Source organism: Filicampus tigris, chromosome 10 (genome assembly GCF_054856515.1).
Source record: "Filicampus tigris isolate MCC_2025a chromosome 10, RoL_Ftig_1.0, whole genome shotgun sequence".
NCBI lineage: Eukaryota > Metazoa > Chordata > Actinopteri > Syngnathiformes > Syngnathidae > Filicampus > Filicampus tigris.
Window position 1 is genome coordinate 17,806,561 of NC_141226.1, and position 16,878 is coordinate 17,823,438.

Sequence of the window (16,878 nt, forward strand, 5' to 3'; positions counted from 1 at the left end):
GATTGAGTGAGTTATTGGTTTTTTTTATTAACTGTTAACCATAGACAGCATATCAAAAGTAATCAAATCAAACCACGCATTGTGTGCAGTGACTCCATATGAATTTACGTTTTGACTTGAACTACTGAAGTAAATTGTTTCCCGTGACATTCTTATTTTAGGCACACGTGTATACTAAAAAAAAATGTGCGAACAATTTGATTTATTTTCAAAAGAACGAAAATCAAATTACTTAAAAAAAAAAATGTTTCAGAAACTTTTTCCGACCCGTCCACTCAACAGTACCCACCCAATGGACTCCGACTTTTCTCAAGAGGAACAAGCATTTTTATTAATCTGAATAAAATAAATATTTCTTGTATATACGTAGTTTATTTGATGCCAATGAAACATTAATTGACCACAAAATAATCATGAAAATGTTACGAATTTATTTACGATTGCCATTACTATGGCCATTAGTGGTCCAAGTAAGCCAATTACAGAAACAACTCTCTGTTAAATAAATGGTAATATAAACAATTAATTAATAAATGGATGTCTTAGACCTACATGTATTTCTAAGTATAAAAATAAAACCCCGAGGCAAAAGGTATTGTTGATGATTGTTGATTGATGATGTTTTGGACACAATAACTATACTTGTAGCTACTGTACCTATTTGAATACAATCAAAGTCCAAACTAGGGCACGCAGGCTCGACGATGTTCTCTGTGCAATTATCAGCAAGTGGCTGGCCGGGGCCGTCCACTGCTAATCAGGCTGGCCTGTGATATGATGTTGCTGTCGTGCATGCGTGCAATCAAAGGAGCGCTTGGAGAGCTCGGCCACCCGGGACTCAATGGGGCTAATCATCATCGCCATCATTATGATCAGCTCCCATGCATGGACATTTACAAGCTGACACGAGCTGGCATTATTATTGCCTCAAGACCAAAGGTGCGTTGAGTTTGCCTCAGCACAGCAAATTAATTAAAAAAAAAAAAAAACGTAGCTTCTTTGGTCAATTTGGGACCCCCCTCCACCCCGCCTCACACACCAACTTCAAACTGATGTGACTTTTGCCATGTTTCAAACCCACGCCGCAGTTGACCTCGCACATACACGCCTTTTATCTGAATCTAATTTTCCCAAAGTATCTCTCTCCAGGGAACAATTGTTGCAGCACTTCTTTATCCGGGGCCAAACATATTGTTTGGAGGGACACCGGAGAATAGGCCTGGGAGGGAGTTGGGAGGTGGAGAGAGGGGGGACATCTGCCTCTCCTCCCCTCCAGACTCTTAGCGGGGTGGGGTGCACAAAAGGCTTGGTTGTTTTGAATCCACAGTAATTGCTAATCATCAATCAAAATTAATAATAGCTGATTGGCTTGGTGTGGTCGGCGGTGATAGAAGGGGAAGGACTTAGTTGGGGATGGGGGGGGGGGGTCTACTGGGAAACGACCGCCTCTCAGGACGGCCAAAAAGTCAGAGGCTGAATAAGGAAATGAAGCGTAATTTGAGGAAGATGGATGAGCCCCCGGGGACCAGCAACCCCCTCCCCTTTTCACATGATAACCAATGCGCTCGCTCTCCCCCTCCCTCGCTCTCTTTGCGCGCTCACATCACAGAGGGAGGAGTTGCCAAAGAGCTCTAGAGCCCTGGCAGCGTGTGTTGATGTGACAAATACGACGGGCGCAAAGGGGGCAACACAAGCGGACTGTGCAAACGTCGCTTTAGTTCCACTTCCGGGGATGCGGCTCAGGATCTACTTGCGAAAAGTTTGACATTTTGGGGGGGAACAGAAGGGGAGTTTGCATGCAAAGATGCAGAGACCAGGCGGCCAAGGGACTGCCTTTTCCATCGATTCCCTCATAGGGACCCCCCAGCCCAGACCGGGACACCTGCTCTACACGGGCTATCCCATGTTCATGCCCTACAGACCTCTGGTCATCCCGCAGGCCTTGTCCCACTCGCCTCTCTCCTCCGGGATTCCTCCGCTGGCGCCGCTGGCTTCCTTCGCGGGCCGCCTCACCAACACTTTCTGCGCCAGCTTGGGCCAAGGCGTTCCGTCCATGGTGGCGCTCACCACCACCATGCCCAACTTCTCCGACCCGCCGGACACTTTTTACCCACCGCAGGAGCTGCCCGGCCCGCGTCTGAGCGCGGCCGAGCCCGGCGCGAGGAGGCAGGAGAGCCCGCACTCGGACGAGCTGCACGGCCGGGAGAAAAGCTCCGAGTTGCTGAACTTCTCGGAAAGTTTTCAGACGATATCAGGTAAACTTTTGTCTGCTTATTTAATTGCTGTTGTGACCATAGGTTTACAAACGAATGGCAGAAAGTGTGAATATTGGACTTGTTTTTCGGAAATTACGTCTCATCGTTTTCTATTGCTGTCTTGTCATTGTATTCCGAAATGCCTTCGTAAGTCCCATTAAAAATAAAACGCGTCTGATCACCCCAATTTCGCCAGGATTTGAACGTAAAAGCACTACTTGAACACTTTTGATGATTTAAAGTGATGAGAAGCTGTGCGTAAAACGTTAATAGGTGTGCGTAAAAGTCGTTGTGCGTAATGTTAATGACACAATGATAACAGTTGTTCTTTGTTTCATATTTAACGACAGATTCCTCAGCTGAATGACTGGAACCGACAAAATGATTTTGCTTGTGCATTTTATTTTATATACCGATATTTTTATGTATGAAAATTTCCTGGTCAAAAATAACCCAATTTTGGCCCAAAAGTGGACTGATCCACTTTACTTGGGTCAATTTGACCCGACTTTCTTTCTTTCTTTTTGGACAAAACAACCCAAGAAATCGGGGGGTCTTGATACAAAATAACCCAAAGTTGGGGCAAATTGACCCAAATAGGCGTCTGTCCATTTTTATTATATCTAATTAATTAATGACATTAAAAAAAAAAAAAAAGTTATTTTTGACCATGGTAGGTGTCTTTTTCTATTCCTCATCAAAGAAAAAAAAAGTCAACTTTTTCCCTCCACGTTGCTTAACTTTTTCCTCTTTTCTCTCTCCAAATGTCTTTAAAGGCGAGACCAAGCTGTACAGTTCAGACGACGAAAAAGCGGACCTGAAATCCGCCGAGGCCGCGTGCAGCGACCGGGACGACAGCTCAGCGGACAGCGAGAACGAGAGCTTCTCGGACGGCAACACCTGCGGCCCCCTGTCGCAGAAGGGCAAACTCAAACTGGGGCCCCACGACGCGCTCCCGCCCGGCGCCTCCTCGGCGGGCAAGAGCCGCCGAAGACGAACGGCGTTCACCAGCGAGCAGCTGCTCGAACTAGAGAAGGAGTTCCACTGCAAAAAGTACCTTTCGCTCACCGAGCGCTCGCAGATCGCGCATGCGCTCAAGCTGAGCGAGGTCCAGGTGAAGATCTGGTTCCAGAACCGCCGCGCCAAGTGGAAACGCATCAAGGCCGGCAACGTCAACAATCGCTCGGGGGAGCCCGTGAGGAACCCCAAAATTGTGGTGCCCATCCCGGTGCACGTCAACAGGTTCGCGGTGAGGAGCCAGCACCAGCAGATAGAACAAGGGACCCGGCCGTGAATGCAATGACGTCACTGAAAAGAAAAACAAGTTAAGAAAATGGAAAGAAACACTTAAAGAGACTCCAGAATGAAGCACAAACTGGAGTGAGGACTGGGAATATGCTGTCACTTTTATTTATTGATTTGTGAATATGTACATATATCAAACAAAATAGTACAAATGGTCACTATGAAAAGAATGTGTAAAGATTTTTTTTAATTTTTTTTTTTTTGTATTTATGTCAGGCCAAAACTTCCTGTTGGTTGCATGTCATTTTCTCATTTAGTGGCGAGTCTGTTTAACTTTTTGGGGGGAGGGGGGTGTTTTGTACAATTTGTTTGCATGTGAGATTTGGTTTTTGAAGAACCACATTGGATGGATCATGAAACGAAAATGACCAAACAAGGGACAAGTGTAAAGTCTAGTGATCTAATAAATCTGTTTCTATATCAAAGTCTGATTCCACTTTGAATCTTTCACTATGTTAGAACACTCAGTTGCTAACTGACATTTTGTATGTCAAAACCCAAATGAAAAATCTGTGGAGAAAAAACCCCCCCACAAATATTATTTTAGAAAGGTCGTTGCATCTAACACAAATATTCCTTGTTTTAGATTTTAGAAATAGACACGTAAAATAATTGTCTCGTGCAAAAAAAAAAAAAGAAGCACTGTAAATGATGTGCTTGCATTTTGCTTGTTTGCCATGGCAATCTGAAATGCAGATAAATTCATTAGTGTATTGATTTAGTGATTGCAGATATAGTGGACTGACATGTGGACTGATGGGCGCTGACATCAACTTCTCCTTATTTCACAATTGTGAATAAAGGCCATCTCAATCTAAAACAATTGAACACAGGATGGCATGGTGAATAATAATTCTGATTTGATGAGGGAGCAGCTCTTCTTTTGGTCTATACTTAGAGGGAAAAAAATCCAATCAAGGGTCATTTTGGTTTTATAGTCGAGTGAGGGCCGTATTATAATGATGCATGTGTGTGTGTGTGTGTGTGTAATATATACACACACATAAATACATATACACACACATATATCCCCTCTTCCCCCTTTTCTTAAAAATGCAAAGGAATTTGTATCATGTTACAATTTGATATTTTTCATGATTAAACAGAGAGAACGTTAACAATTGGTTAAAAACAACAACAACAAAAAACAACGGGAAACACAACACTCGCATAGGTTTCTCACAAATACTTCTGCTCCAACAAATACAGAAATGTTCAAGTCGAATATAAAGCCACAATGAAAAGCGTGCATATCCCAAATAATATCTGACCACATCCAGTGACAGGAAAGGGAAGCGGAGGGCCTTTGGTGTTTTATGCAAACCTCACATCCTTGTGCTTTCTCTGAACGCTCTCCAGAAAAAGCTGGAATCATTTCACGTTTTCCTTCCAAAATAGCCTCCGGCCTCCAGCCCCGCTCGTGTTACTGCCGCAGCACCTGTTGAAGAATCCTCAAATATGTATTTGCTTAAAAAGTCACGCCAGTTGCCAGCTGTAGCGCTTCAATATTTGTCCAGAATTTGGGATTCAAACTGTGTGACCCTGTGAACGTTTGATGTTTCTTCCCCATCCAGCTCATCCTTAAAGACTGTAGCACCAGGATGGGGGGACGAGTTTTGATGATTTCATCCCGGCAGCTGATTAATTGGGATGCTCAATTCCGCGACACTGTGCCACAGCTATTTTGGGTGACAGGGAGTGATGCCACTATAACCTCATTATTGTTGTCACCGTGTTGATCTCAAGTTTGCTCGCCGCTATTATGTGTGAAGGACACATAAATCCATTATGGTGACAAGCGCTCCTCCATTCAAGTCTTTAGTGAACGACTGCTTGTCACACAGCCACTCCGCTAACAAATGCAAACATCAGAAATTCTTCCAGCGTACAGTAAGACCTCACACAAGCCACTCTGTCCGAGGCTGGTTGACTTCCAAACTGGTCTAAGTCCAAAATAATGGAGTCGGATAGGAAATAATGTCAAGTGTATTCATTTGTCTCCATTACAAAATCTTTATTAAAGGGGAAGTCCAGTTCAACATTTTCAATGTTACATTTTCCAGGGATGGGCAACTTAAATTTGGAGGGGTCACCACAATTTATCATCAGTGCAACGAGGGGGGGGGGCCGCATAGGACCACGGTACGCACTTACAAAAATGCTCTTTTAAATATGGGCAAAATATGTGCAAAATACGTGATATTTGTATATTTCTTTTTTATAATACATTTTTCAATGCATGTATAAAAGATCTACAATCCTAACGCAACAATAAAAGGTTTGAAGCAAACTATAAAATAAGCACATACTGTATTTTTTTTCCCCCCAGTGCATAAAAATGACCATTCAAGGATGGTACAAAACTGCTGAATAGCAAACCAACATTAAGTGCTGAAAATAATTTTGTAGATTTTATCACAAAAATGAGCTCACTCAAAATTTTAACGATATTGAGGTACTATGTTTGCCCTGCATGTCATTTCCATATCCGCGAAAAAAAATATTAAGCCTACTTAAGTAGGGCAGTTAAAGACCCAGTGCAAATTACTGCCATCTAGTGGTGATTGGTGATATTACAACTTAAAAGCACAGTGCACACCTGCATATTCGCAGTCCGGCACCCGCGGATTTGCATAATTTTTTTTTTCCTTTTTCAATATTTTTTTTCATATTTGGGAGTTTTACTCGCTTTTATGGGATACCCCTCCATTTCCTTCCATTTTTCATGGAAAACGTATGTTGTTATATGTTATAAATAATGATATCTCACATTATATATATATATATATATATATATATATATATATATATATATATATATATATATATATATATATATATATATATATATATACATATATATATATATATATATATATATATATATATATATATATATATATACATATATATATACATATATATATATATATATATACATATATATATATATATATATACATATATATATAATATAATATATATATACATATATATATAATATAATATATATAATATATATATATATATATATATATATATATATATATTACATTATATATATATGTATATATATATATATATATATATATATATATATATATATATATATATTACATTATATATATATGTATATATATATATATATATATGTATATATATATATATATATATATACATATATATATATATATATATATATATATATATATATATACATATATATATATATATATATACATATATATATATATATATATATATATATATATATATATATATATATACATATATATATATATATATATATATATATATATATATATATACATATATATATATATATATATACATATATATATATATATATATATATATATATATATATATATACATATATATATATATATATATATATATATATATATATATATATATATATATACATATATATATACATATATATATATATATATATATATACATATATATATATATATATATATACATATATATATATATATATATATATACATATATATATATATATATATATATATGTATATATATATATACATATACATATATATATATATATATATATATATATACATATATATATATATATATATATACATATATATATATATATATATATATATATATATATATATATATATATATATATATACATATATATATATATATATATATATATATATATATATATATATATATATATATATACATATATATATATATATATATATATATATATATATATATATATGTATATATATATATATATATATATATGTATATATATATATATATATATATATATATATATATATATATATATATATATATATATATATACATATATATATATATATATATATATATATATATATATATATATACATATATATATATATATATATATATATATATATATACATATATATATATATATATATATACATATATATATATATATATATATATATATATATATACATATATTATATATATATATATATATATATATATATATATATATATATATATACATATATATATATATATATATATATATATATACATATATATATACATATATATATATATATATATACATATATATATAATATAATATATATATACATATATATATAATATAATATATATATACATATATATATAATATAATATATATATATATATATATATATATATATTACATTATATATATATGTATATATATATATATATATATGTATATATATATATATATATATATATATATATATATGTATATATATATATATATATATATATATATATATATATATATATATATATATATATATATATATATATATATATATATATAGAGAGAGAGAGAGAGAGAGAGAGAGAGAGAGAGAGAGAGAGAGATTCTAAGACCATTATTATCTGTACCGGCAATATTTAACATCTGTATAATAATAAAAAAAAAATGTAGGGTAAAAATAGACACTCTTTAAACACACCTGACAGAGGGATCAGGAATCTGTTTGCAGAGTGATGCAGTCACCGTGTTATAGTGCTAATTATGTTCATTAGTATAAGTAATTGATATTTATTGCATTTATCATATTTCAATCATGAGCAGCCAGGTGCAATTTCCTGTTCTAGGGTTATAACTGCATTTTTCCTCTTTGCCATGACTGGAGCAAAAGCCAGTTGAGGAGTGAAACCTCCAGATGCTTTCTATACGTCGCACACTGTGATGGCATCCTTTGACTTTTGAGGCCGGTTCTTCACGATTTTGGTTGAACTCCAGACTGTCCCACTTTTGGAGGATGCCAAAAAAAAAAAATTGCCACCTGGAGAGAGACGGGAAGGATACCGTTGAGGGCGAGCGCGTTGGTGGGCGCACGGCGTCCATACAGTGATGTATGGGCAGATGCATCAAATCGCACAAGATAAACAAGCGATGAGTTTCATCAGGGCCATCATGGCTTTAATTTGGCTGCCTAATGAGTCAGATCCAGCGGCGGAGATAAGAGTTGTCAGAGGCTCGGCTCTAATGAATTTCTTGCCACTTGTAATCAAGGTTGCCTGTCTGAGGTGGGGTGGGGGGGGAGTCGATGATTAATGGAACCCTGGAGGATTCCCTCGGCCCTCAGCCTTCATTACAGCTAATGCATTCTCAGGCAAATTAACAGAGAAACGCCGGCAAAAGCCAACGGGAGGGGGCGGGGTGGGGGGTGGTGGGGGGTGGGCGGATGTCAGAAAAGGCACCGGGGCGATGGGAATGGAGCGTTTATGTACAACAAAGCTCCAAGAGGAGGAGGAAGGTGGGATGTGTGGATTAGGGAGTGCGAAGGGGACGTAGCGATCAGACAAGATGAAGCTGAAATTGATGAATGGATGTTGAGGTCTGGGGGGGGGGTTGAAGCAGGGAGAACATAATTACGAGTTAAAGAGGTTAAAAGGATGTAACAGGAAGCAAATGTCTATGTAATGTAGCATATGCAAATGAAGACAGCTCATTAGCCAAAGCTCTGCTCAGTGCCTCCTTGATACAACATTGACGCTAGCATGCGCGTGGGTGCTCAAAAGGGGACGAAAAGGGGGAAATATGGATGGAATGTTTGGCAAATATGCTTTAGTCACTCGTTCATCCGTCAGCTTCAGAGCCACCTCCGCAATCGCGGAGGTAATTTGTCTGAGAGGAGGTGGGCGGCGGAGAACCCTCCTCACTGCTTAGCATCCGTCAGCAAATAGCAAAACAAACAGCCAGGCCAGCCAACCACACAAACACAGCTCTTCACTGCAGCCCTTTAATTACACTTTGTTTGCCTTGTAATCATTTCAAAAACTGCACTTATGGACTCAAAATTGCTTAAAACTTTTAAACGACGCTAATGCTGAGTCAGTTCCGTGCAGTTGGCAGATAAATAAGGACAATTTGGCTAGACGGTACTAGCCACAAACCTCAAGGTAAAAGTCCCGAATGCTAAAAGACGGGCCCCGACTGATATTAGCTCTTCAATAATCGGCAAAAATCTGCCAGTTTTTTTTTTCTTTTTACACATGAACACATTTCGACATAAGATAAAGTTGAATAAAGTTCAATCATTTCCCTGCCGAAAAAAATCTGCCGATTTTTGTGAATTTATCTTTCTGTCGCTAAATGAGTATTGTACAACAGTCAAATGTCGTTGTCAATGTCAGTGTCATTATTTTATTTGTCATTATACCTGTTTTTTAATTGATCAGACAATAAATCAGCTATTGGAATTTTTAGGCTGCCAAATAACCGAATCAGCATTGGCCTCAACAAATCCATATTGCAGAGCTGCCAAACTACAGAACTTAACTTCCATGACAATTTGTCCAAATTTCCATTTTTTTTTTACATTTTGTCAAGAACATCACTGCACGAAGGTTATTGCAGCATATTATGAAAAAGAATAAAAATGATTATGTATTTTAATTTACAACAATAACATTTTAGAAAAATTCCAGCTGCTGCTGAACCTAACCCTTAATTCCTAAATTCTGCTACATATGATTATTTTACATATTATAATATTGTGTTTACCTTATTATTATTATGAAAACCTGATGTGCTAGAAAGTTTACCGGTAATTGCATCTATGGTTAAAAAATTTAGTACTATTTTATTGACCAGTGTAATTTAAAAAAATGCTTTGTTTGGACAGTGACCCCCAGTGATTATAAAGTCACCTATTAAAAAAATGAAGAAATAAAGATATTGATTAGTATTAGAAAATCTACAAAAATTTCCCAACAGGCTACTTGTTGACACACTCTATTCAGCGCAAAATTTTACAAAATACAAATCATGCACCCATTTACTTCTATCGACATTTGAAATAGATTCGGCGACTGGCTATGGCGACCCCTGACGGGACAAACCGAAAGTTGCAACTACAAATCTCGTGTGTGAAATAATCCAAAAGCGCAGCCCCCTGTAATTCCCTTACAAGGCTCCTTGGAGCATGACTTGGCTCTTTTGTGGCCCCGTGTCACGACAGTGCCGAGGGAGGAAGCGCAAAGCAGGTGATGAGGCGCAAAACAAAGGCGGCCGGCACAAGAGAGAGGAAGGGGATGAAGATATGGCGAGACGAGCTTAGCGGCAAATAAGAAGCGGATTAGCGGGGGCTCGACACGCGACGACCTTTTACTCTGCTCACGGTGCTGTGCGGCCTGACACTAAGCCTGCCTCTTTATCTTAATCCCCTTTCAAAAACTGCTGGAGGCCGTAAATAAGGCAGGAAGTTGATATGTTGCTTGGCTTACCTTAGGATGCTCTCGACGGCCTTGTCTTGGTAACGTCAACGGCAGAGGCTCTGTTAGTCTGATATGACGCAGAAGGGGATGAAAGAAACGAATGAGTGAAATAAAACTTCAGGTCAGCAAAGGCCCGATTATCAGATGTCTCGAAAAATAATCTCTTGTCACGCTGAGAGATTGTTCCTACCCGATCTGCTCGGTTGATACTGTAAATATGAATGAATAAAAACCACTTCGGTATTTACCTTATGTGTGTGGTCAATATCAAATTCGACTGAGTAAAGGATTCCATACTTGAGAGGTGAAACGTAACGATAGCCAATCAGGAAGCTCACGCTGTTGTCGGGCAGAAGGGGGAAGCCTTTAACTGGACGAAAACAGTTTGGGAATAGCATTCAACGGCGCGTGTGGAACTAGAGTGTAACACGAAAGAAAATGTACAAAGATGGAGAAACTGAAAAGAAAAAAAAACGAGGCTAACCGGACCGAACACAAACACAGAAAATCTTTTCACGTAACGCAAGATCAACTTTAAAACAGCCCGAAGAACCCAAGGAAAGCTACACCCTTAAAACTGATGGCGTTGCTCGTATTGGGTTATTTTCAACATAGCAGTTTAAAGAGTATACCGGTAGTTTGATTAAACAAATACTTAAAACAGCTTTGTTAAAAATAACCCATATTGGGCTATAAAAATAACCCATATTGGGTTATTAACCACATACTTTTTATATCCCAATATGGATTTCATATGCGCTTTTAGGCCACAAATATAAATGAAATAAAAACAAGGTTCAGCATTAAGCGAGTGCGCCTCCGTGTACGGCTTGACCCCGTATTCATATGATGCCGCTGCACATAACCGTGCGCCACCGCCAACCTCAAGTGAAACGTCGGGACCGGCGCAAGCCGAGGATCTGGTAAATTCATTGTTCGATAAGCACCAAACACACGACAGACAGACGTGGTTTTCCCCACAAGAAGGGAAGGCTACATGGTTTTATTGAATGTTTATTAATGGGTCAACAGTCAGCCAAGCACACAAACATGTTACTCTTTAGCTTCTTCGCTGCACCTTCTCAACGTAAAAAGGAAAAACACGAGAAATCAACCCAAAATAAAAATATTTACATACTGCATTATAAATATGTCAAATGTACATCCTTTATACACAAGTACCAAAGATGGTCATGCTGTGACCAAATGCGAGTACCGTAATAATAATAATAAAAAAATAACAATGGAGAAACGACAAAAATCGCAACACATAAAAAAAAATTATGGCTTGTGGTTCAAGAAGGCTTTTTGACCCAAAAGCGGTTATCATCGTCGTTTCTTGAAGATTATTTGCAACTACAATGTACAACACTTCATGTTGTGCTAAGGGCTTGTCTACTCTTATGTTGGCATCTACACTATTTCAAACAAATGAAGGCGGCTTCATCAAGTCAGTAAGGCCAGTATTACAGTACATGGTTACAGTACATCTACAATGCAATCAGTGACTGGTCAGTTTGGGATTTCAGGAAAAAGTGGGCTGGATAAACAGAAACAGGAAATAGTCTCTCCTATTCGGCATGTCGGACACAAAGCATTACAATCGCTGTCTAACGAAAAGCATGTATCTCCGTTGGAAAAAAAAAAAAAAAGAAAATTCAAATAGAGCTTCAGAATTTCAAGTTCAGTTTTGAAAAAAAAAAAAAACAGTACCTTTCGCGAAAGGTACTGTATACATTTTTTCAAAACTGGAAATTAAATTCCAAAAATAGCTTTAAAGGCAAAAGGAAAAGATTACAAATTTAATTTCATTTCAGTTCAAAAATTGTTTTGGCAAAAACAAAAACAATAAAACATTCTCAATTCAATATTCACGAGTGGAACCTGAAGAAAACTGATAGCCAATTTCGAAATGTCAATTACAGTTCAGAAATGATTTTTTCCAACAAAGAAAAGTTTTGGGTTAAAAAACAAAAAAAATAGAGAGAAAACTTTTGGAGATGCATGTTTTTCATCGGAGAGGGATGTTACATTACCTTCCCCCAAAAAGAAAATAGTAGAAAATTACACGAAAATATTAAGTGGAAACTTGAGCTGCATTTTTTTTGCTTATTGATTTATGTAATGCAACAAGATGGTCCTGCACACTTGAAAAATGACATTTTGCCACCAAAATGCTGGATTTTGGATGTGGTATTTTATCAAAAAAAAAAAAGGTTTTGGAAATGTTATCTCCTCATTTTTCCATTCTCAGTGAATAAATAATTGCCCTGAATGACCAAGAATTGAGAATACTGCAAATGAGGCTGAAGTTCCAAGTTAAAATCTCTGTAAACAAACATAATTGCTGTTAAATGCTTTAACTGCTTTCAAACCTTCATGAAGGCAAGTCAATACAAGGGTAAATGCAACTGCGGTCACAGTGGCAAATCGATCATGGCATGTGAGCTGATCAGGTGAAAGTCTCCGTTGAACGCATCGTTTTTAGGCTGACGGCTGGTCAGGACGTACCGTACAATGGACAAATAGACAACGTTTAACGACGTGTTTAACGACAACAACTTTTTACAGCAGTCTGTGTGAGTGCTTTGGGTATTACACCAAGCGGTTATGTACTCTTCACAGCCAGACCAGTAAAGACGGATGGATAAGGATTATTTGAAATCATCTGTCAAGCAACAGGCGATACAATCGAGATCTTATTCCCACAAAGACGTCGTAATGGCACAATTGTCACGCTCTGAACCAATGTGAATGAATGGTGATTGAAGAGGCTCCACCGTAGCGCAACACGGTGGAGGAGCACCTGCAATCACCTCCTTTATGTCGCCACCATTTGCTTGCTTTGACTCCAAATTGCTTTTGTCGGAGGCCGTGAATAGCAGATCAAAGACAATCGGTGAAAGACGTTTTGCGGAGCCATTATTTATATGGCCCGGAAGAGGAACTTTTTCATTCGTGTCGCAAACTTTAAATGAAATGATCAAGCATGTGGGAAGGGATGGGCAATATTATTTTTACAATTCTTGCAATGCGAAAAACAAATGAAACCTTAGAGCAACTAATAGCTCATAATGTGTAATAATGAATTGAAAATTGTACAGTTTTTCTAAAGCTTATGTTTGGACAAAAAACATTTGAAGGACACAAAATAAACAAAATACACAAATAGAAACGTCAGGTTCGGATATGGTGATATTTTTAATGGGAAGTTTTTTTCCCCTCTGTTTTAATGGGAAGTATTTTCTCCTCAATTTCCGAATACATAAAAAAGGAAAAATCCCAAAATTACTTTTCCAATTTTCTTCCCTCTAAAATTCAATTGAAAAACTGATATTTTGATTCCAAATGAACTTTTTGAAAAAAAATTATTAAAAAAAAAAAAAAAAAACATTTTGGTTTGAAGAAACCTTTAATCTGTGACTTTTATTTCTGAAAAAACAACAAGGAGAACAAAGTTTAAAATGGAAAATTCCCAAAATATTTTTTCAGCAAAAAAATTAAACGTGGTGATACGTGCTTTTAATCGGGCAGCGACATGTTTTGTTCTAAGATGAGAAGTTAGCAGGAAATTACGCAACAAGCTAACTGTCACATTACATGTGAGTTTCACCAGACCCGACGTGCAATTCTGGAAACAAGCAACACCTCAGAGGAAGTCAATGCTCATATGCGACAAGAAACATTTCTTTGCTTGTCATAAATTTCACGTGGCCCTCGTAGGACTTTCCGAACAACTGAAAAGCTTCCCCCTCCTCGCATGGGGGGGGGGGGGGGGGGGGGGGGGGACACTTTAGTGAGGGTGCCAGTAATTCACTGACATGGGAACAAAAAGGAAATTTAAAGCTCATCATAATCATCTCAGACCAACAATATAAAGGATAAAAACAAACTTTACAAAGCGTCCGTCCCATCCTGACATATCTCCATCGTGGATATGCAGCGTCTCATGATACAAGGTGCGGGGGTACGCAGGGAACGGGGGTGCGGGGGTGGGGTGGGGGGTGCTCTACATGATGCTGATGCTGCGGTTGAGCTCACATTGGGCGTTGTTGTTGATGTTGGGGTTGGCGTTGCGGTTGCTGATGTTGGACGCGGCCGACGTGGGGCCGCCGGCGTCGTTGGGGCAGCCGTGCTGGAGCAAGATGTCGGCGCACTCCTGGCTGCCGGCTCGCCGGGCGTACGAAAGGGGCGTCTGGCCGCGAGCGTCGCGACTCTTCACGTCCACGCCGTACTGTCACAGGGAATCACAATCGACTTAGATTGAGTGCAATTGGAGAGAACGTTGATGGGACTGATAAGTGGTTTTCTGACACTGCAGCATACATTTCTGGCAGTGGTCGCTAATTATGACGTCAATGAAGTTTATACAGATGGTTAGCACACTATTCAAGTGCCGGTATACTGTATAGAGGACATTTGTTTGGACATTTGCTATATTTTGTTCCTTTTTTTGGGGCGGGATGGGTGTATAAATATTGAAAACATGACGATAAGATAGAACATATTCACTGTAGTGTATAAGGTTCGCATAAATGAATAATTTCATTCATAAAAATATTTCTAAATATAAGTTTAACAAAGATTATAATTTTCCGAAAACTTTTCTCTATTATTATTTTATTTATATATTTTCAGTTAGGATTTTTCTGATTTGATTTCATCACTTTAAGAAAAAGTGCACCACATGGCGAGCACACTCCTTTAGTCATTTCAAAGGATTATTTGTCCGCATTTCAGGTTGAGGATTTTCAAAAATAAAAAGTTAAGACTTTGTTCCATGAAGTAAGCAAAGGTCAGCAATAAACATGTGGTTAATAATTGCTCTTATTGGTTTAAGAATTCCTTTCATTATAATTTTGTTTTACTCGCGGAACGTCATAGTTTTATGGGACTAATAAGATGCAGCTGATTTCCTCCCATTCCATGTGCAATCTCTTCCCGCAAATCACTTTGTCAAGTTGGCGGCATTAGCCGATTGAAAGTGGCATCTGGCCTCACTCTTTGCCGTTCGCCACTCACCCAGATGAGCAGCTGCGTGATGACCACGTTGGCCATGGCGCACGAGAGGTGCAGCGCCGTGCGGCCGTCGCCGTCTCCGTACGTCTCGTTGACCTCCTCCTTGGTGCCGTGGGCTAGCAGCACCACCACCAGCCTCAGGTCGTCCTCCACCACCGCCCGCAGCAGCTGCTGGCCCAGGGGCACGTCCGACTGGGGCAGCCCCACCAAGAACATCTTCTGCTCGTACTTTGCTCGGATCCAGCGCTCCTTCTCCTCCCTGGAACGCACGCGATGGCCAGCGGTGAATACGAAGAAAAATCACATTTTCTCTCTGTCGTAAAGTTAGCGACTCAAGGACAAAGCATTGTAAAACAGTCATATAGTCGGCCTGTAATTTGTATCTTTACTGAAGCAAGAATTAAGAGACGAAAAAAACAAGTTATTTTATCTCTTATAAACATATATATATATTAGCGCTGTCAAAATTAAAGCACCAACTATGGAGATTAATTTAAATTTCATAATGCACGAAAAAAAAATTAACTCCGTTAACTCAGTTTTATTTACTTCCTGAGGCAGCTGACCTCTGCTCACTGTGCAGCCAAACTGGAGAGTCAATGTCGCAAAGACTGACTTTTACGTAGTTTTACTTCAAAGAAGTTACTTGACGGCTCATTGGAGAAATCCAAAATAATTTGCACACTTTGCACAGCCAAATTCAAATACCTTATTAGTTGTGCGTCTTTGGTGTATCGTTCAACTGTTGTTTTGCTGAATGTGACTAATTGATTCTGATCTGAAAAAAACCATTTCCATGCATTTTCTTTTTCTTCTTTATACTGCCATGACGCACATTGCAATTCTGCCACTTGAGCTCCAAGAAATGGAATTGTGTCACTTGTCGATCCAGTCATAGCACAAGAACAAAGAACGCGAAAAATCTCCATACGAAATCAAACCATCAAACAGGCTGGTTCTACTTTCGTCGATTACGCTGGAGAGTGACGTG

At 38.0% G+C, this 16,878-nt stretch overlaps 2 protein-coding genes across 4 annotated transcripts in view; one reads left to right on the forward strand and one right to left on the reverse strand.

Annotated features, from left to right (window-relative positions):
- The first annotated feature begins 861 nt into the window (after positions 1–861).
- gbx1 (gastrulation brain homeobox 1) lies at positions 862–3,929 on the forward strand. 2 transcript variants are annotated; one of them, XM_086043142.1, is made up of 3 exons: positions 862–939; positions 1,940–2,255; positions 3,032–3,929. In XM_086043142.1, the coding sequence occupies exons 1-3, from the start codon at positions 886–888 to the stop codon at positions 3,547–3,549; spliced, it is 888 nt and encodes a 295-aa protein (XP_085899268.1). In that variant the 5' UTR covers positions 862–885; the 3' UTR covers positions 3,550–3,929. The 2 variants fall into 2 exon arrangements, with proteins under 2 accessions (XP_085899268.1, XP_085899267.1); XM_086043141.1 differs by lacking the exon at positions 862–939 and having other exon boundaries at positions 1,435–2,255.
- Positions 3,930–12,592: 8,663 nt separating this feature from the next.
- The window catches only part of agap3 (ArfGAP with GTPase domain, ankyrin repeat and PH domain 3), a 79,043-nt gene continuing 74,757 nt past the window's right edge, over positions 12,593–16,878 (reverse strand). For both annotated transcript variants that reach the window (XM_086042351.1, XM_086042350.1), the window contains exons 17-18: positions 15,891–16,146; positions 12,593–15,102 (exon numbers count right to left, since the gene is read on the reverse strand). In XM_086042351.1, the coding sequence (XP_085898477.1) occupies positions 14,878–15,102; positions 15,891–16,146 (481 nt within the window). In that variant the 3' untranslated portion in view covers positions 12,593–14,877. The remainder of the gene's footprint in view (positions 15,103–15,890; positions 16,147–16,878) is intronic.